The sequence below is a fragment of the Saccostrea cucullata genome, unplaced genomic scaffold (assembly GCF_032062105.1).
Source record: "Saccostrea cucullata isolate Sc308-1 unplaced genomic scaffold, CSIRO_AGI_Scuc_v1 ctg114, whole genome shotgun sequence".
Taxonomy (NCBI): Eukaryota; Metazoa; Mollusca; class Bivalvia; order Ostreida; family Ostreidae; genus Saccostrea; species Saccostrea cuccullata.
The window spans coordinates 93703-114326 of NW_026930714.1; the positions used below are offsets into that span (position 1 = coordinate 93703).

The following is a 20624-nucleotide window of genomic DNA, read 5'->3' on the forward strand; positions in this document are numbered from 1 at the left end:
GACTTTAGCTAACTCGTTCATTTACTGTTTCAAGATGACAAAAAAATGATTAAATCATTACTTTAGAACCAAAATTAAGTAAAAATTCCGATAATTTGCTAAAAATATTTGTCCTTGGTTATAGTATGATATATCTTAGTATTTAGTTTATAAGCAAATCAAGAGTAAAACTGGTATGAGCTGTTTAATATCGCAGCTCGAATTTTCTCAACTTTCGAGTTCGAATTTCCGCGGCTGTGGATATGAAAGACATAAATGCCAAAACAGAAGAGAGATCCGTGTCAGAAACAAGCCTGTGACATTCAACATTGCTTTGTTGGTAAGAAGTTGCATAAAGATTCGTCCAGATTTAAAAATTGAGTGTTATATATTTTTTCTACTTGATTATAATGGATTTCCTCAGCTGTGTATATCTCTCTGTAGTGTCCATGTTACACTTATTTCATAGAAGACCACGGAATATTATTAATTTACAAGATGTGAAATATGCAGCTGACGTCATTTCTATCTGTTAAATTGACAGTCAAAGCACTCGAGCTGTAAATGCCAAATAGAATACAAATTCCACACGGACGTCTGAGAAAGCATTGGATTTAAATTCTACTTTAAATTTCATTTTCATCCCGTCTTAGCTATTTTCTTACGCAGAATGACAATGTTTTATCCATTAAGACAAATGATTTTCAATCCGAAATAGATGTACCGATAGTTTGAAATTAATATGTATCCGTAAACAGTTGAGGTCAGAAAAAGGCATCGAACCAGAGCAGGATTCGAACCTGGACCCCTGGCTCTCCAGACATGTGCTCTTAAAACGGAACTATCTGGCCACCGGCGATTGAACCCGTCTAACCGCCAGATTCCTCCCTCCCTAAAGGTCTCGATCTGGTCCCTGAAGACACTTCCTGACTCTTCCATGGCAGGTTTTTCACCTAGCTGCCATTTCCAGCACATCGGCTGCATATATATATATTTCGTAGTATAAAGGTTGAAATTTTTTTTTTTAATTAAAATTATGTTTTCTGGATAAGTCAATAAAACTGCTAAAGAGCATACTTGAGAATTTCAAACTAAAATTTCAACCAAGTGTTTTATTGGACGTCCGTGTACGTCTAATTTTACCTATAAACTATTTCATTAACTGCATATGTCCGTATTCAAATGTTAATAAGAAATGGTTAGGGATGTTTTATATATAAGCAGCATATTTCCAGTCTTTGCCAGTAACTGTTCTTTGGTCTTTCATGCTCTATAATATACGGATACATTAACATGTTTATGGGTATAGATGGAAACATGTGTATTATATATATAGGCTGCATATTTGTGTCATAATGCATAAAGTATTACAATTGTTTGTTGTTAGTTTTTTTGGGGGGTGGGGGGGGTATAAAAACAATTGACTGCTGTAAATTATATGTTACCAAGGTTACAGGTTTACAATCTTTCTCCTGAAAACTACTCACTATATATTTGATTTTTTTGACAGTCAACAAGCTCAGTAGGGAGAAATGTCAGCCCGTTATAGATGCCCTGAAGGCGTGTTGTGCCCAGCCCGGGACAGAAGATTCCTTAGTCTGTGAGGGAATGAGGCCCACGAACAATCCTAAAATAAAATCCAAGGACTTTCCATCAAAATAAAATGATTTTATTCTTGAATATGAATGATTTATTTATTTTGGTTTGTTTACACAAATAAAAAATTTGAAACACTAAGAATTACTTAAGAATGATATTTCAATATAGATTGTTAGTTTAAAAATTTTTATCATTTTTTTTATAATGTAGGTTTTAGATGAAGAAAAAAATCTATCACTTACTAATCAAAATTTAAAAAAAAATCATTATTCATTTGCCAGTTTTAACTCTCGGTCATCATGGTGCTCACAGATTATAAATTAATAACTCGGAAAATATACGAGGGGTGTGGGGGTGGGGTGGGGGGCTGAATCACGCAACCCACCATGCATTTATTTTCGTGATTCCATTTTTTATTCTACACTATTTTCCCACCTAATATAACAACCACTGGATCGTTTTAATGTCAGTATTTTTTTTAATTCTATGATATCTCTGTTTGTAATATCTTCACCTCTTACATTTAATAAGAAAAAAAGAGAGAAGAAATGGCCGAGAAAAGACCGCTTTATATGAAATAAAAATTCGGTCCTCTGCTAGCTGTAGTAGAAAAGTTTACATTCGGGATTCATAATCTGTAGATGAATGTGTGTTACTGAAATTCCCCATGAAAGAAAGTTTGTTCATTTACTTCTATTCATTATTCATACAAAGGTACATGTACATTCAGCATTCATTAATATTATACAGATTCTTCCATGTGACCGCCGTCATGAGAAAAGGACTCTATTAAATCTTGGAACAACAGAATAAACTAAAAGCTCAGAAAGTATATTTTCGGATTCCTATTTTCATTTAACTGCATTTTATGTAGGAAAATCACTTTCCAGTTAATAATTTATACTTTTGATACAATTTTATCTTGACTAATATCTATCACCATGGGACTTTGTAAACATTATCATAAACGTAGCATGATTGGCAGTGTCGATATTGCAAAATTTCAGCAAGACAGTTACAAAATGTATTAGTCACGGAAATCGACATTTAATTACGTTGCTCACTATTAAAATAGGTTAACCATTTATTAACATTTTTAATCTCTCTAACTAGAATCGAGTTCTATATTCAGGGCCGTCGACTAAATCGATATCTTTTGGCCCATGTATGTGTAAATTATTGTTTTCGATGTCTTCGATTGTGATTCAGAACTTGGAGAATATATAAATATATTTAATGTGTTTGTCATGTTAAAACACTTACAAGTCAAAAACATTATAATTCCATATCAATGTGAAATAACAAATGAAAATAAAACACATTTTCAAATAAATTACATTGTATCTATACAGAACATCTTCTATGTGGAGTTAAATTTCTTTGATTGATTAATTGATTTATTATAGCTCAACAATATTTCAGTCATATTTTGGTGAGAAAAAAATATGAATAATGAAACCAGATTTATCAAATGATTTTTGTCTTTAGTTTTAACAAAATCTTAAATGGCCACATAATACAGCGCCATCACCCGTCATGTCAACCTACAGCAGCTCATATTACATTAAATCACATATTACATTAACACATGAAATCACATTATACAGTATATCAATCTAAATGATCACAATATAATATAATTTATTATATGATTGAATAGTTTTCATCTCTCTGATTGGCTGAGATATATATATATATAAATATATATATATATATATATATATATATATATATATATATATATATATATATATATATATATATATATATATATATAAAATATATATATATATATATATATATATATATATATATATATATATATATAAAGCTATTATAAACTATATATATTTTTTTCATGTGAAGATAAGTTAAGCGAATATATATTTTCGGGTGAGGGTGATAAAAGGGGATGCATGGACACTCCTCCAACACTTTTACTGAAAAACAATTTTTACTTTTTGGCAGTCAGTTTTCCCTGATAATACTCCTTCCTTTAAAACTCTATACTAGAAAAAAGACTGGCATAATTTTTTTTCATGGCAACTAAAATTGATTAAAAAAAAACTTAACAAAAAAATAAATACGACCTGTAAGGTTTATTAACATTTTAATTCTGCTTCTCTCTTAATTGTATTTGGATAGGACTTAATCAAATGCAAACAAGTAATGGGTTTTATCATTTTATTAGTGAATCATATAATAAAACAATTATTGCTGTTTTTTTCGGTCAATACACACCTCAAAACACAGCAATAATTGTGTATTGTTATACCCTTCTAAATATCATTCTATATATTTATTACTTATAAAAAGTCCAACAAAAGAACTGTTTATTACATCGGTCTAACAATTTCACTATTGACCGGTCTTACATAAGAATTGTTAGACCGCAACGTCACTCGTCTGTTACGTCACAAGTAATTAATCATCGTTCAATATCGGCGACGCGAAAATAGCCGAGGTTAAGAGCTACAAGAGTCGTTGCTAACAGCAAGGTAAGGAAGAAGGGAAGAGTATGTTTTGTGATAAATAATTTTTGTGATACAATTAATATATAATTGATTTTGTTCTTTCTCAGCTTAATGTTTTATATTTACTGAAGAAGCCATAATTTTCCATATAAATATGATGATATAGCGTGTATTGATTTAATTGATCAATCTTAATTGAGCAGTGAAGGGTATAACAAAACAGTTATAGACTGGGATTCGGGCAACATATGATTTGTTGGACCTGAAGGTGAAAATGTTGCCTTTGGCCTGCGGCCTCAGGCAACATTTTCACCTTTAGGTCCAACAAATCATATGTTGCCCTCATACCCAGTCAATAACTGTATAATATTCGGTACAACGTACACCAACTATATAATTGCATATCCACTGCTCTCTCCCACTATGAACATGTAGACATCAACTGCGTTCAAAGCACTATAGACGCAACTGCTTCTGCTATGGCACTATAGACGCAACTGCTTCTGCTATGAGTGCAATTGCTCTATCACACACGTGTAGAACAAGCTCTACTACACTTACATATCGTGTTGAGAAGTATATATATGAAATGTTTCGAAAGAGGAATAAAAATAAGTTTGTAATAATATTCGTTGGAAAAAAAAAGAAATTCAGAATATTTAAAATTGCTGACTTATATCCTTAAAAATTCAATTTTGGTCAATGTATTTAATTGTATAATAAAACTTTTAAAAAATTGTAAAAAACTGCATATTTTTATTTTTTCGTTTCATGCATATTTGTACAAAGAACGATAACTCTTCACACTTGGGTACTAACATTCAGAAAGAAAAAAATTACTAACTATAAATTATCTATTTCAGCTATCAAAAATAAATAGAAAAACTAAAAAAAAAAATCATAGAAAAGCATTCTGGAGTAATAATCATTATAAAAGCATTCTCATTTTTCATCATAGTGTTAAATTATTGATTTTTGTCAGAGGGTTTCAACAACGTTGATCGATGACGTCACAGCTGCATCAAAACAAAAATTAAGAGAATGCGCTGCTTGTATCCAGATAACTGTGTTTGAGAGGGAAATACTTTATAAATTATTTGTGATTTATTAGATAAAAGGAGCATTGATCAGGTGTACTGAATTTAAAGTAGTATGTTTTTCTTTACCGAAGCCGCGTCCTTATGTAAGTCAGGATTTCCTCTGATATTCTTGAAAAAAAAATCAAAGAATGCAAATATAAGTAATAAACAACGATTATTCAGTGAACATGGCATTATGAACAGCAATAGCTCTGCTGGCATATTTTCCATGATGCGCTAGCGCGCATCATGGAATAGATCTATGCCAGCAGAGCAATTGCTATTCATAACGCCATGTTCACTGAATAACGTTGTTCATTTCTTAAATATACTCATCATGATGATCAGATAATACAGTATCCTGGCGTATTGTATTTTCGACCTATTTATATGTTCTTTATTAATTTATCGCAAACATTATAGAATCTAAAAAAACATGGGCTTAAAATGTTAGCATATGTGTCGATAAATAAAATGATATAACCCAAATTGCAGTTTTGTGTTTATTTTACTTATATGCCATAATATGGATAAGGTACAATTTTCCTTACAAAAATATTAGCGTCTTGTGTTTTCGACCTAAATATAGTATCAACGCCAAATCAGTATTGGCTATAAATATCCATTGGATATTCCAAAAAATAAAAATACGATTGTCTGTCTCTCAAAAAAAAAATTGAACAAGTTGCATATTTTGGTTGCAAATAAATTTATTCGTTGGTTGAACCTATCTGTTAGTTGCTGTGCATTTCCTGGGGGGGGGGGGGGGGGGGGGGGGGGGGGGGGGGGAGAGAGAGAGAGAGAGAGAGAGAGAGAGAGAGAGAGAGAGAGAGAGAGAGAGAGAGAGAGAGAGAGAGAGAGAGAGAGAGAAAATAAATCAATAAAATTACGTTGCATTTTTCAGTAAAATTCTGTAAGAAAGTGCTGATATTTAAGGAAGAATAAAAATTGTTTGATCCATCCATTTATTTCAATATTCATGCGTCTCTTTGACAGAGATCTTAATTTTCTTTCGGAAAAATGTCATCAAAAAATCTTAGTAATGAACCGATTACGGCTTTGATTAATCAACAGATAAAATGTGCATTAGGAAAAAGACTAGAATTTCTGACATCGGTCTAAAATCATCGTGGGAATTCCATTTAATTAATTATTTTGGGTATTTTCTCTACAGTTGTGCTTCAAGACATTTTTCCAAGTGTAGCAACCGAAAATAATGTTCTACCGCGTAGAATCTGCACGGGAAGCCGATTGGGAAAAATAGGTCGAAAATACAATACGGTCGAAAACAGGATACGAGACGATACAACAAATGTGCATTATAATGTCTAAATTATATAGTGTAACTCAGCCCTGTGAAACATGAAAGCCGTCGGGACAGCGTCTGACACATCTGTTTCATACTAGGATATTTTAATTTTACGAGAAAAAGAGGTAAATTATAACTTATAAAGAACACAACTACATGAATATGATAAACGTAATGACTATAACTCTTCTATTGTCAGTTTCACCTGTAGATCTATATGCGATTAACGACCCATTTTTGAAGCGAGTCAAACTTTTGACTAACAAGGTGATGAAAGAAAGATACCAGCAATGTCTTTTGAAGTCATCATTTCGCGAATTCTATGGTCGATAAAATGACCAAATCAAAATCAGCCAATTCAACCCAACCATTAAAGTGACTGTACGGTGCATCTCATCAAAAAACAGACTTGTAAAAATTTTGCGATATGATTTGGAAAGTTTTTTACTACTCTAAATGTACATGTATACACTTTTAGAAAATTACAAGTTTCATAAGTAAATAATGCTGATTATTTCGTTAAAGTTGATAATTATTTATGGCCCATAAATACTAGTATTGTAAACCTATAGGGTTTGAGACAATTATTTTAATCAAGAAAATAAAAATAAGCTTATTAAAATGTACTCATGATAGAGTGCACTGACCTATAATCCTTTCCGTAAAAGTAAACAAACCCGTTAATCGGATTAAGGACACTGTAATCAACCAGGATGTTTATCTATCTTCGGACATCAATACAGGAAGAGTGACGGAACATTGCAAACTTACTTTAACATTATATTAACTTTTGCACAATACCAGGACACTGAACTGAAGCTTATGTATTTTATCAAGTTCTAGGATTTTGACCAAATTTATTGTATAACTTGTTTGCTTGAATCTGATTTGTTTGTTTCATATGTAAATGAGGATCATGTATTGTACATCATAAAATGACAGTCTAACTATACGATCATTGTTTGTATTCTCTAATAATTTCACCACTGTTAAATAAACTCTTAGAAAAGACTGTTTCCTTGTCATTGGTTTACAATATCTACATCGCAACGTGTTGGATGGAAGCCCTGTAGGTCTACTACATTGACAAAGTCGACCAAAAAAGAAAAAAAAATGAAAATAGGGCTTGAAAAGCAACTTTCCTAATAAGAAAAAATTAGTTGGGAGATAATCATTGGATGAAGACACGGGGCCTCGGCGACACTCACATGGGGCTCGCGAAGGTTCTACTCTACAGGTTTACTGATAAAAGCTAGGTCATTTCTCGTATCTCCGTGGCTTTCAAAGAAAAAAAAAATCAATGTAAACTCACCATAAAAATGCACCTATGACATTTAAAAATTATTACCATTTGAAGTGCAAATTGTAATGGCACTGCAGAAAAATATTTTGTTTGACATTTTGCCGCGATAACGTACGATTTGTTGGATTTTCCTTTCCTGGACCCCAATACACAAAACGTCAACATTTGTACTTAATTCTGTTAAATTCGTCTGAATGCAGACTAAAATGTTAACGATTATTAATTTATCGAAGAGTTATAATATTTTGCTTTTGAGAATTGCTTTTACCTCATATTCCGTTTTAATAAAGGTTTTAACATACATCTGATACACTTGATCCATTCTAAAAGTGTCAATGTCTTCTTTTTTTAATGTCTGTCCCATCGCCAGGCATCATCTTCCATACAATTCATAATATTTATGAAATTATGACGCCAGTTGAAAGAACGAAGTTACCTTAATTTTGGCCTTTTGATGGAAAAAAGTGATTTGAGGTCCCCATTTTACATTTAAGGCACCAGTAATAAAATGGCCAACAGGGCCTCAGTAGTAGAGGGAATTCGAAGAAGAACATGAATATAGGGGCCTAATGGAAGATGTCTCAGATGTTCTATATATAGGCTCTGTAAAGTTTTCTTGTAATAAAGACTTTGAAAAGCCATTTTCAAAAGTTATATACAAGTAAAAACACAAATAAATAAAGACATTTTCATAGTTTATTAAAAAATCTTAAACTAATATTGCTCAATACCATAATTCTGGAATAGAGTAATAGTTGAATTTAACACCAATTTATTATTATGTTATCTTTTAATAATGAAAGATTATCACAGCTAAAAAATAGGTTGTGTCCTTTTTTTAATTTCCACGTAAACCCAATTTATTAGCAGAGTATAATGAACATAACTCCATTTCAGGTGAATTTGCTTCATAAGATAAAAAATTCAAATATATTTCCATTTTTCTTATAATGAGAGTAAAACTTTTTTGGAATCATGCAATCCTTTAATATCCAAACATAATATATAGAAAATGTTAATTTACCTGGAATAATCCATGATGGTATTGAGTCTGTGAGCTATGGTAAGAATGGTGCAGTCTGAGAATTCCTGTCGTATGGTTTTCTGTATAAGGTTATCAGTGTCAAGGTCAACTGCTGCTGTGGCTTCATCTAAGACTAGCACCTTGGTTTTCCTTAACAATGCGCGGGCAAGACAAACCAATTGTCTTTGTCCAACACTGCAAATAAATTACAAATTGCAATTAATGAATTAATAAATAACTAAATATGTACATTTTAGGACGTATTTTAAATGATTACTTGTTCATACATTGTCAAATGCAATGAATTTTTCTGGTAAATCTTTACCTTAGATTTTCACCTCCCTCAGAACATTCATGTTGAAGACCATCGTCTAGGGATTCCACATACTTTTTAAGATGGGCATGCTCCAGAGCTACCCATATCTCTTCATCAGTATAAGACTCAAACGGATCCAGATTCATCCGTATTGTACCAGAAAATAAAATGGGATCCTAAAAACAGCAAGTGAATAGTTTAAGCAAATTGTGGAAACATACATTTAAAGATATCACAATTACTGTGACTAGACTTAATTATTCTAATTTACATGAAACCCCTTTAAATACTCACTTGAGGAATAATTGTGAGTTTTGAACGAAGATCATGAAGACCAATGGTGGATATGTCAACATCATCAATAGTTATGCTGCCTTGAGCCTTTTCAATGATTCGGAATAATCCAAGAGTCAATGAAGATTTTCCTGCGCCTGTTCTTCCAACGATTCCAATCTATAAAAAATAAATATAATTCATGTAATGAATAGTATATCACTCTTCATGAAAAAAATGAAAGTTGGACGATGTAAAGGAAAATTAAAAATTGGAAGTCAAAACAATATGTACTTACTTTCTCTCCTGGCATTATTTCACAGTCTATTCCTTTCAAAACCAAGTCCAAACCCTCACGGTATCTCAAGCCGAAATTTGTAAATTTGACATTGCCTTTTTGTGGCCATTCAGGGGCAGGTTTTGTTTCTTCAATCCGCCAATCCGCTTCAGGTTTTGTGTCTATGTATTCCTGGATCCTTTCAACGGACACAATTCTAGTATCCATTTCAGTAAAAATATGAACAATCCAGTGGAGTATTCCGGTAATCTGAAGAAGGAATATTTCAAGAATAATTGTATACTTAAAAATCATAGTGAATTTATTTAGTCAAAAAAATCTTCAATAGCAAGAAAATGATATTAGGTGAAAAACTACTCACATGTCCTGCATATGTCATAACAAGAGCTATCATCCCACTCGATAACACATCCCTTCTATAAACAGCCATGACACAAGCAATGAAAACCAAAAGATTTCCTATAAACTGCAAACGAATTCCTAGCCATCTGCAAAGAAGACAGTAATTTATTGTAACACACATTATGAGAAGAAAAAAGGTTATCATCTTCGAATCAAATTTAGAATGTGTTTTTACCTGTAACACATTGTGTTTGTTACTTCAGCTTTATTGTATGCATCTAGCCGGCGATCAGACTCATTTGTGAACAGCTGAGTTTTGTTGAAAGCACGAAGTGTTGTGACACCATTGATGGACTCGCTGAAGTGAGAGTACTGAGGTGATCTAAGGGCACTGCAGATCCTCCTTGTCTGTGTTGCAGTGGCACTGAAAAGTCTCTGAAATAAGATAAGGCAATGTGTTTACATGTCTGAAGATGGAAAACTGTTTTCCCTTCCCATCAAAATATTAAAGTTTTTCTTCCATTCAAATACTAGTATAAAGTAAATTACCTGTATGAAGAAATAAACGAAGCACAGTGGAATCACAAAGTACATTATTTTGGGGGTACCCAACGTAATGATTGCAAAAGTGGACAGCAGATGAGGGACACTCTCTAAGAAAGATTTCGTAACCCATGGAAGAGACCAATCTAAAGTTTCCATGTCCTTAGAGAAACGGTTGATGATCCTGCCAATCGGTGTTGTATCGAAGAAGCTTAATGGCGCTCTCATAACACTGGACAGGGCATTCTGGTGAAATTTTCTTGCAGATGTAATAGCGATGTAAGTAATAGAGAGTTGTCCGAGAACATCAAAAATAGCTGCAAAAGAAAATATTGTAAGTGAGTGTACCGCTGAATATTTGCACTGAAAGTAAGACATTGAATGATGAGCAAATCGCCTTGAACTTGATTGGCGAAAGTTAAACATACTTTTAACCATTCCAATTAATCCAAATACGGTAAGTCTGTATCTTTCTCGCGATTGTTGTGTAGTTGAAGACATATTCATTGTGGTACAGTTATCCGTGTTGTCGCTGCTCCATTCGCTCAACCAGTACTGGTTATAATGATCAGTAATGTTCTCTGCTAGACACAAGAAGAACAAAACGAGGAGAAAACATCCAGCGACTCTCAAATAACCGGTGTAAACAGACCATTTCACCTACAAAAGAAAGATTTACATGTATACATATTGCTGCTTAATTTAATTTAACAAAAGCATTTCAATTTGTCACTTTTTTGATATAATACTTATTCAGTTCTTGCTCACCTGTCCAGTTTCTATTGCTTCTTCTTCTATGAATTTGGAATCTTTACATTTGTTTTCTGATTTTGTCTGATCATCTTTGTCAGACTGGTCAAAAGTTGATAACTGTCGCTCTGGTGCCTTAGGCTTTTCTTCACTTTGTTCTCCTTCATCAGAAGTCGATTCTTCTAGTGCATGGTTACGTACAAATTCTGCAAACGCGCCATTCTGTTCCATTAATTCATTGTAGTTTCCAACTTCTGATACTTCTCCATTTACAATATTAATAATTTTGTCCACGTTCGGTAGAAAGCTAATGGCGTGTGTTACAAGGACACGTGTCTGTAAATAAAGAATATTGGCAAAATGAGGTCAGGAATCTTTTGAATATAATTTATTACAATTTACAAAAATTGACAACATATCAACGACGCTCAGTTAGTGATGTTACCTTGTTTCTCAGAAGTCCTCCATTTCCAATGACTTTTTGAAATATATGTCTTCCTACATGTGCATCGACAGCACTAAGAGGGTCATCTAAAAGGTAGATGTCGGCGTCCTGGTAAACTGCACGGGCCAGACTTACTCTTTGCTTTTGACCTCCGCTCAAATTGATACCCTAAGAAATAAAGAATTTAAAAATTGAAGTAATATCATTTACTCATAATTGTTTAGAACTTGTAATTTCACTACATATGACAGTCAGGCATATAATCTTCCTTACTTTTTCTCCTATTTCAGTTTCATCCCCTCCGGGAAGGATGTCTAGATCAGCTCGTAGAGCACATGCATCGATTGCTTTATTATAATTTTTTCCATTCATCTCTTTCCCGAACAGAAGATTTTCTTTCAGAGAATTGTTCTGAATCCATGCTTGTTGTGTAACATAAGCAACAGAACCATTCACACTGACTTCTCCGGAAGTCTTTTCCATTTCTCCGATTGCTGCTGACAACAGCGAAGACTTTCCAGCACCCACAGCTCCAACAACAGCCACCAGTCCTCCCTCAGGTATGTCGATGTTTAGACTGTGGATGACACCACATGGATTAAATTATTATTTTATATTTTTTACATCTTTAACTATAAAAGAGACATAATTAATTTTTCAGTTAATAATTTGCAATGACGAGAATGAAAGTGTCTTACTTTTTCAAATTGGGATTTTTCTGTCGATTCCAGGCAAAGGATGCATTTTTCATTTGTATAGACATTCCGTTATTTCCATCATGTTGAATGGCAGACTCATCAATTTCCTCCTGATTCAGAAACTTCTGAATTCTTTTAAGAGCGACTGATGTCTGTAAAACAAAGGTGTGTTAATTTCAGTTTGTGTTTTTATCGAGCTTTATATGTTTTATGACAAAATTTTTAAAAAACAAAGTGAAAAATAATTTAATGATATAAACCTCAACAAGTGCTGTGATCACATGTGGCATGTGAAGAATTGGTCCACGGAGAATTCCAAGCAAAGATATTGTGTAAAAGATCTTCTTTGTTGTCATGACATTGGTATCGTCCAACCACAAATACACAGCAAAGATGACAAATGTCACCTGAAAAGAAGAAGATAAATCTACAGTTTCATTATCTTCAAGACATAATTTTTTTTTCGTAGTTATGAATTCATTTTATTTTTTTTTTCGTTTCTTATCAAACTCTCAAAAAAATTCAATATAAATGAATTTAATAGTTTACATGATTGTGTCTATGTACTTATCAATAATTACCAGAAAGTCCGATATGCCCCAAATAAAAGATGAAACTGCATCGAAACATCTTCTCTTCATTTTTCCGCGTAGTTCTTGGAATCGAATGGCGTCAATTTTGTTTTCAAAGGAAGGTTCCCATGCATAAAGTTTTAATACCTGTTCAAAGGAGAGGAATACATAAATGAAAGAGGATTACATAAATCAAAGTAATCATTAAAGACTGATATTTGAGAAATAGAATGGAGATAGTGAGAGAGAAAGAGTTTACCTTCATTCCATTAAAGACTTCATTTACAACCTTCATTCTTTTATCTTTGATGTCTGTATCTTCTTTCTACAGACAAATATAAATTGTTTTATTAAATAACAGACTTAAGGCAACACAGTAAATCTGTTAGAAGCAGTTTTCTATGGAGGAACTTACATTGATTTTATGATGTTTCTTTGCTATGAATACATTCAAAGGAATGAAAACGAAAAAGAGGCTAAATCCTAGCACTGCAGCAAACTTCAACTCTTGATAAAGGAAGTAGAGGGCCACGCATGCCTGCAGAGGTCCAATCCACAAGAAGTGCAATTGAAATAAAGCATGTATAACTCTCTGAGCATCATCAGACATCAGGTTTACCATCTCACCCACAGTGCAATCTTTCTTGGCCGTGTTCGAAAGTTTAGTCATCTGTAAATATGATACCAAAATGATTTCTCAAAGTTTCTTATGAGCTTAAAAGATTATATACTGTGAATATTTTAAAGGATGGTTTGTTGAATTAATTTTCTCTTCATTGTAAAATTATATACCTTTCTGTATAGTGCTCCACAAATAGATGTTTTGACTTTGATTCCTATCATATGACAAATATTGTCATCATAATTTCCCATAAGCAGTTGTGTGCAATCAACTATGAATTTTACTGTGGCAAATAAAATTCCATGCCAAAGTAAATCATTTTTGTCCTCAGCAAAGTCAATCATCTGCCTGAAAAAAATATAAGATCGACATTATTTTTAAACACATGAGAAAGTTATTTCTGATAAATCTCATCAATTGATTTTCATAAGTATTTATATGAGATAAATCTCTACTCACTTGAAAAGAAAGGGTCCAACAAACTGCAATAGATGACGTGACATCCGCATCAGGAAATTAAGGACTATCTCAGATGAGTGCATCTTGAAGAGCACCTTAATGAGACTAGCCTGGTGTGTCTTTTCTTCGGGTTTGTTGTTATTAATCTCAGTTTTGACTTCATGGGTTTTCCTGTTAAAACATGACAAAATATTCATATATATTGAAGATTCAATTATTTCAAAATAAAGTGAAATGAAATATACAAGTGATTTCACACTCACTTCTTCAGGGTGTTGATTTCGTCGTGCCATGCTTTCTCGAATACAGGAACAATTGATTCCGATTTCAAGTTTTCTTGGAGGTCTAACATGTCTTCTGCCTTCAATGGTCTCTTGTAAGCTTCTCGCACGACCCTTTACAAAGAAATCCATGCAATTATTTTTCATTAGATAGAAGAATTATTAAGAAACACTGTAAAATTCATGTACTCCTTAAATGAAACAAGAAAATGTAAATATGCTTACCCAGTAAACCAAGAAAATGTAAGGGTAGATAGAGATGTACTGTTCTCAACGCACGGTTTCTGTAAAAGCAAAAATGGGGAAATTGTAGAATTTCTTATTGGTTGTGATACTCGAAGTGGAAAAATCGAATACCAAAGAAATGTTTTATTCTTATCCATTTAGTAAGTACCTTGTATTTTTGGTCATCTTCAGGGAAGTTGTCAACAAATAGTGCTGTCAGAGTCAGCTGAGCTATACAGAGAAGAGTCTGAATTGACAGGAAACAAAACCTCGTGTCCACATTCATATCATCCTGAAATGGCAAATGTGAGTGTTATTTCATATGTTTGCAAGCATTTAAGTCAGGATTGAGAGAAAGCTAAATTTTTATTCCTTAGATAGTTCATCCAGTTATACCTGTTTGAGGAGGGACCTGACTCGGGATTGGAGTGTCAAAGAAAAGCTGACTAACATCAGGAACCAGTAGACTAGCAGAAATCCAGAGGATCTTATTTTTTGTTGGCGTTCTGTCCACATGACGTGATTGGCCAGGATCTAAATATAGTAAATCAGAGTCAAATCAAGTATCTTTCCATGCAGATCGTAACAATGTAATGAAGTACATATATTTCCCAAGTACATTTTGTATTATATAAGGATTTAAAATATATGAGAAAATTTAAATTACCAGTGCTATCCCAGTTAGTATGGATGATATAAATTCCGGTTGTCGCAGGGCATCATCAAGAGAATTCACAAATACTGTTTCCAAGCATTCCAAGAGCGAGAGCAAGATGAGTCCAGCACACAAAATCTAAAATCAAATATCAGGCAATCAATATCACTTAAACAATGTCATTGATTTTTTATTCATTCAAAAGAATCTTTATGTATTAATTGACTTTTTAAAAAGATATGTCTTTATGGATATAAACAAAGACCTTTGCATAACTAAAGGTTCTTACATATTTGGCAAGACTTAGCGTAGAGTGTTGTTGTTTTGATCGTTCGTTTGGCAGTAAGTAGAGTCGGAGTGGTGAAAATATCAGGATAAAAATACATGGTATCCAGGGTAAGACTGTTTTCTGGAAGCAGGGAGTGAGATCGGGAGAAGCCGTGTTCCACGTCAGGTTGAAGTCCTGAAAGCAAATACGGCGATTCTTTTAAATAAGAAAAATTAATATTCAAAAGAAAAAAGTAAACATGAGAATTATTTAATGGTTTAACATCGGAATTTTTTAACCATAGCAGAAATTAGCACACATAGCAGAAATTTTAGTAAAAAACAATTCTTTTTTAAAATTCTTATAAGATTTATAAAATATATGTGCTGTTTTGAATTTAAATTAATTTAAACTGCTAGTGTTTTAAAATTTATTATAAAGAAGTGTATTACCGTATATTGAAAATGTGCATGCAAATGCTTTATATGATATTACATTATAATGTAATATATCAGAAACCATTCGATAAATAAAAAAATAATTTTAATAATTTCATATATGTGTATTAATTTTATATATTTTTTAAATATGTATAACATACCCAGAGAGAATCTCCAGAACAGTAAGATTCGATCTTGTCGATTATAGTGTCTTTCATCGCGTCCATGCTGAGGGTAAATTGTGTCAACTCTGACCAGAGCATGTGGCTTTTAAATGGTTCTTGGGGTTATTTTTAACTGGATTGCAATAAGGAAAAAACCCTAGTGACTCATACATGTAGATCACCAGCATAGCCAGAACTCTTCGAGGGGTTAAGTATTTAAAAGCTTTGAAGAAAAAAATCAATAGAAATTTAAATATCGATTATTGTGTATACAGAATTGACGACAGTCATGGTTAAATTTCCAAACTACTCATTCTCTGTATGAGGCTAGTTACATAGCAGAATATACTGTTATTATATGTTGATATGGCACATGGTGATTAATGAATGAAATGGAAAATCGGTTTTAAATATATATACATGGAACAATGTAAAAGACCTTGAATATCACGTGTAGCATGCAAGGGGTGCACTGTCCCCTTCCCCAGGTCATTCCTTTTCTTTTTGACTAGATATATTTCTATCAACTACAAGTATTTCATTTTAGATTGATTTCACTTCTGATGCGAAATAGGCCAATTTATTCTTCTAATCTGATAATAATTACCCCCAAAAAAAAAATAAATTGTGATTTATTTTTAATATATGACATACATTTTGCACTTGTAAGTGGACGAGCAGTAGATTAGAGCACATTTAAGATATTAATAAAACCATTCTTACTTAAATCAACTAAGTGTACATTTCAAACAAACTAAAATTGTCAATCTATAATGTATCTCTATAAGATACAAGATGTTTTATTACCAATCAAGGGCCTCGAAAGGCATTTCAACATAAATAAATGCACAATTTAAACGCTTTTTTACAATATATTTTTTAAGATATGTAAAATTAAATAAAAAACCAATTAATAATACATTATAACGTTATTTTTTTTTAATTTTTGTCTGAAAAAAAATGCTTTGCAAAATTTGTTGTAAATATCTGCGCAATAAATAAACAAATATTGATTTTTCAATGTATTTTACATTTTTGAAGTTAAAAATATTATTATAATTAGATATGCATTGACTTTTTAAAGGAAAATCTGAAGTTTTGGGAATTCGTATACAAATTTACTCTAGGGTGATGATGGGATAATAGTTTGTTTGATATTTAACTTTGTTGAATGAATGCTTGCGTTAAAGGGAATTACAATTCCATACTGAGTCAGAAGGAAAATCTAAATTCAAGGCAATCTATTCTAATTCGTGACCTTTACCCGTTTAAATGAACTATTCATGTTAAAGAGTACAAATACTGAATGAATTGAATGTTTGGTGTCATTATAATAAATCAAAGTAATGGTACTGGGGTCCAATAAAACAGGTATGAAAATTAAGGGCTGACTATTATACAAGTAATATAATTGAAACATCCAACAAATGAACGCATTGTGATTATAAATGCACCTTTACAAGTAATGTTTCATATTTTCTTTCTTTAGATAGTAGACATATGTTAGACATAGCTATATGTATATCTAAAGTGAAATATTCTATTCACAACTACTTCTTAATTAACAAGAGGCCCAGGGGCCACAGCGCTCACCTGAGCACATAGGGCTTGAATATACCCCCCCCCCTCCAGGCGTTCATCATTTGAACAAATTAGAATCTACACTACCTGAGGATGATTCCATATAAATATCACTAATCATAGCTTTGAAGTACTTGAAAAGAAGATTTTAAAAGGTTTCCCTATATATCCCTATGTAAAACTTGGGTGGGGCCATTTTGGCCCCACCCTAGCCCCGGGGGTCATGATTTGAATAAATTTGAATCTACACTACCTGAGGATTATTCCACATGAGTTTCGTCTTTCCTGGCCCAGTGGTTCTGAAGAAAAAGATTTTTAAAGATTTTTCTTATATATTCCTATGTAAAACTTGGGTCGGCCATTTTGGCCCCACCCTTGCCCAGGGGGTCATGATTTGAACAAACTTGAATCTACACTACCTGAGGATGCTTCCACATGAGTTTCATCTTTCCTGGCCCAGTGGTTCTGGAGAAGAAGATTTTTAAAGATTTTTCCTATATATTCCTATGTAAAACTTGGGTCGGCCATTTTGGCCCCACCCTTGGCCCGGGGGTCATGATTTGAACAAACTTGAATCTACACTACCTGAGGATGATTCCACATGAGTTTCATCTTTCCTGGCCCAGTGGTTCTGGAGAAGAAGATTTTTAAAGATTTTTCCTATATATTCCTATGTAAAACTTGGGTCGGCCATTTTGGCCCCACCCTTGCCCCGGGGGTCATGATTTGAACAAATTTGAATCTACACTACCTGAGGATGATTCCACATGAGTTTCATCTTTCTTAGCCCAGTGGTTCTGGAGAAGAAGATTTTTAAAGATTTTTCCTATATATTCCTATGTAAAACTTGGGTCGGCCATTTTGGCCCCACCCTTGCCCCGGGGGTCATGATTTGAACAAACTTGAATCTACACTACCTGAGGATGATTCCACATGAGTTTCATCTTTCCTGGCCCAGTGGTTCTGGAGAAGAAGATTTTTAAAGATTTTTCCTATATATTCCTATGTAAAACTTGGGTCGGCCATTTTGGCCCCACCCTTGGCCCGGGGGTCATGATTTGAACAAACTTGAATCTACACTACCTGAGGATGATTCCACATGAGTTTCATCTTTCCTGGCCCAGCGGTTCTGGAGAAGAAGATTTTTTAAAAATGCCATTAATTTTTAACAAATTCATGATTATCTCCCCTTGGAAAAGGGCGTGGCCCTTCATTTGAACAAACTTGAATTCCCTTCACCCAAGGATACTTTGTGGCAAGTTTGGTTGAAATTGGCCCAGCGGTTCTTGAGAAAAAGTCGAAAATGTGAAAAGTTTACAGACAGACGGACAGACAGACAGACAGACAGACAGACAGACGGACAAAATGTGATCAGAAAAGCTCACTTGAGTCTTCGGCTCAGGTGAGCTAAAAAAAACATAAAATTAATGTGTACATTCTATGGATAATTTTTTTTTTTTCGTAATGTACGAAGTTAATATCAATAAAATTATACAAATGCATTAGAAAATTTTCACGTAGTTATCACTTTTTTAAAAAAAAAATCAAAAACAAATAAGATAAAATGCATGAGTTATACGAGTTTTTTTTCAAATAAAAACGTACTATTCTCCCTGAAACCTCTTGTTAATCAAGTGACACATAATTGTAAGTAAAAACGATGTCTACAATTCTACTTACAATATATTACATTTCTTGTCAGGGATGTCCAGTACTGTTTTTTTTTATTTGGCATTTCCTGTTTACTAGATGCTCGTACTTTTTATTTTTGCTATGTTCATACTCAGTAAATCAGCTGTACAGTATGTCATGTAATTTTTATTAATTATCAATAAGGGAAAAAAAATATGCCAATTAAACATGTCTAAGCTCGATAGGCATTGCGATTGTCAGTTGCCAAATTACAAGAATTCCTTCAGTCTAATATATGATTTCGGATTCGTATAATTTCTGTTTGATGTGGACAGATTGTCATCTTTGAGGGTTTTTTTTCATAGCTCTCCTCTTATATACTGAAACGCAAAAGAAATGCAACATCCTACTTTAGGGGGAAATAATTATGTAAAGTAAAGAATTTTGTATTTTAAAATTATGGATATTTTCAATTTTTTAAATATCGGTAATTTAACGGTTGAACGATTTTCATACCATAACCGGTGGTCAAGTTTGAGTCTGCTTAACAGAAATCAAAAATTGCATGTTGAAAAAACATTTGGCAATATTATGGAGTTTTAAGGGTTTGGACTGTTCATCTTAAGTAATGCAGCAATATTTCAATGCAGCAAAATTAAATCTCCTTTCGTTCCCGTAACGATGCTAAGGTCTCTTGAAAATGGCTTAAGTACGCAATTAAATCTCAAAGTAAAGGTGATGGAGAGTTGATGATGCAAAAATACACTACTTTAGGCCTCAACCGGGTCTTGCATAGCACATGCATAAAAGATAGCCTTTGGACCGGAAGTCCAAGGGTTACTACAATGCGCTAAGTTAGAGAAAATTCGACCTAATCATCTGAAAAACAGGCATTTAAAAATGGCAAAGAATAATTCTTTCGCTCAGATCTCGATATTGATTAACCTATTGTATCGTAGAAATTAAGCTGCAATTGTTGTTTAGGACAGTCTTGCACATTGTAATTGAATGGCTGGGAGGGGGTTGTTTTAACAGTCATATGTTACTTAGTAAAGTTAAAAGAGTTCAAGTTCAAGTTCATTTATTCACTCAAAACCATTTAAAATACATGGTACATGAGGACAAGGAAAAATATTTACAGCATATATACATTCAGGTCAGAGGTATAAGTGCATGATATACATAATAAGACAATGAAATGGGAGAAAAAGAAAAAAAGAAAATGGAGAGAAAAAATAAAAAAAATGGAAAAAGGGAGGAAAAAACACGTGATAATTGAGATAAGTGAGGAAA

General features: G+C 33.0%; 1 protein-coding gene across 1 annotated transcript; it reads right to left on the reverse strand.

The window, feature by feature from the left end:
* Positions 1–8763: 8763 nt before the first annotated feature.
* Positions 8764–16309, reverse strand: LOC134229807 (multidrug resistance-associated protein 1-like). Its single transcript, XM_062711602.1, has 25 exons — positions 16116–16309; positions 15536–15709; positions 15259–15384; positions 14988–15125; positions 14761–14883; positions 14592–14650; positions 14349–14480; positions 14086–14256; positions 13797–13974; positions 13420–13674; positions 13264–13329; positions 13014–13151; positions 12693–12839; positions 12433–12584; positions 12008–12311; positions 11735–11902; positions 11308–11625; positions 10968–11199; positions 10546–10856; positions 10232–10431; positions 10016–10142; positions 9655–9903; positions 9378–9536; positions 9093–9259; positions 8764–8962 (listed from the first exon to the last, which is right to left on the reverse strand). Exons 1-25 carry the CDS (start codon positions 16215–16217, stop codon positions 8764–8766), a joined length of 4395 nt encoding a protein of 1464 aa, XP_062567586.1. The 5' UTR covers positions 16218–16309.
* Positions 16310–20624: the final 4315 nt, after the last annotated feature.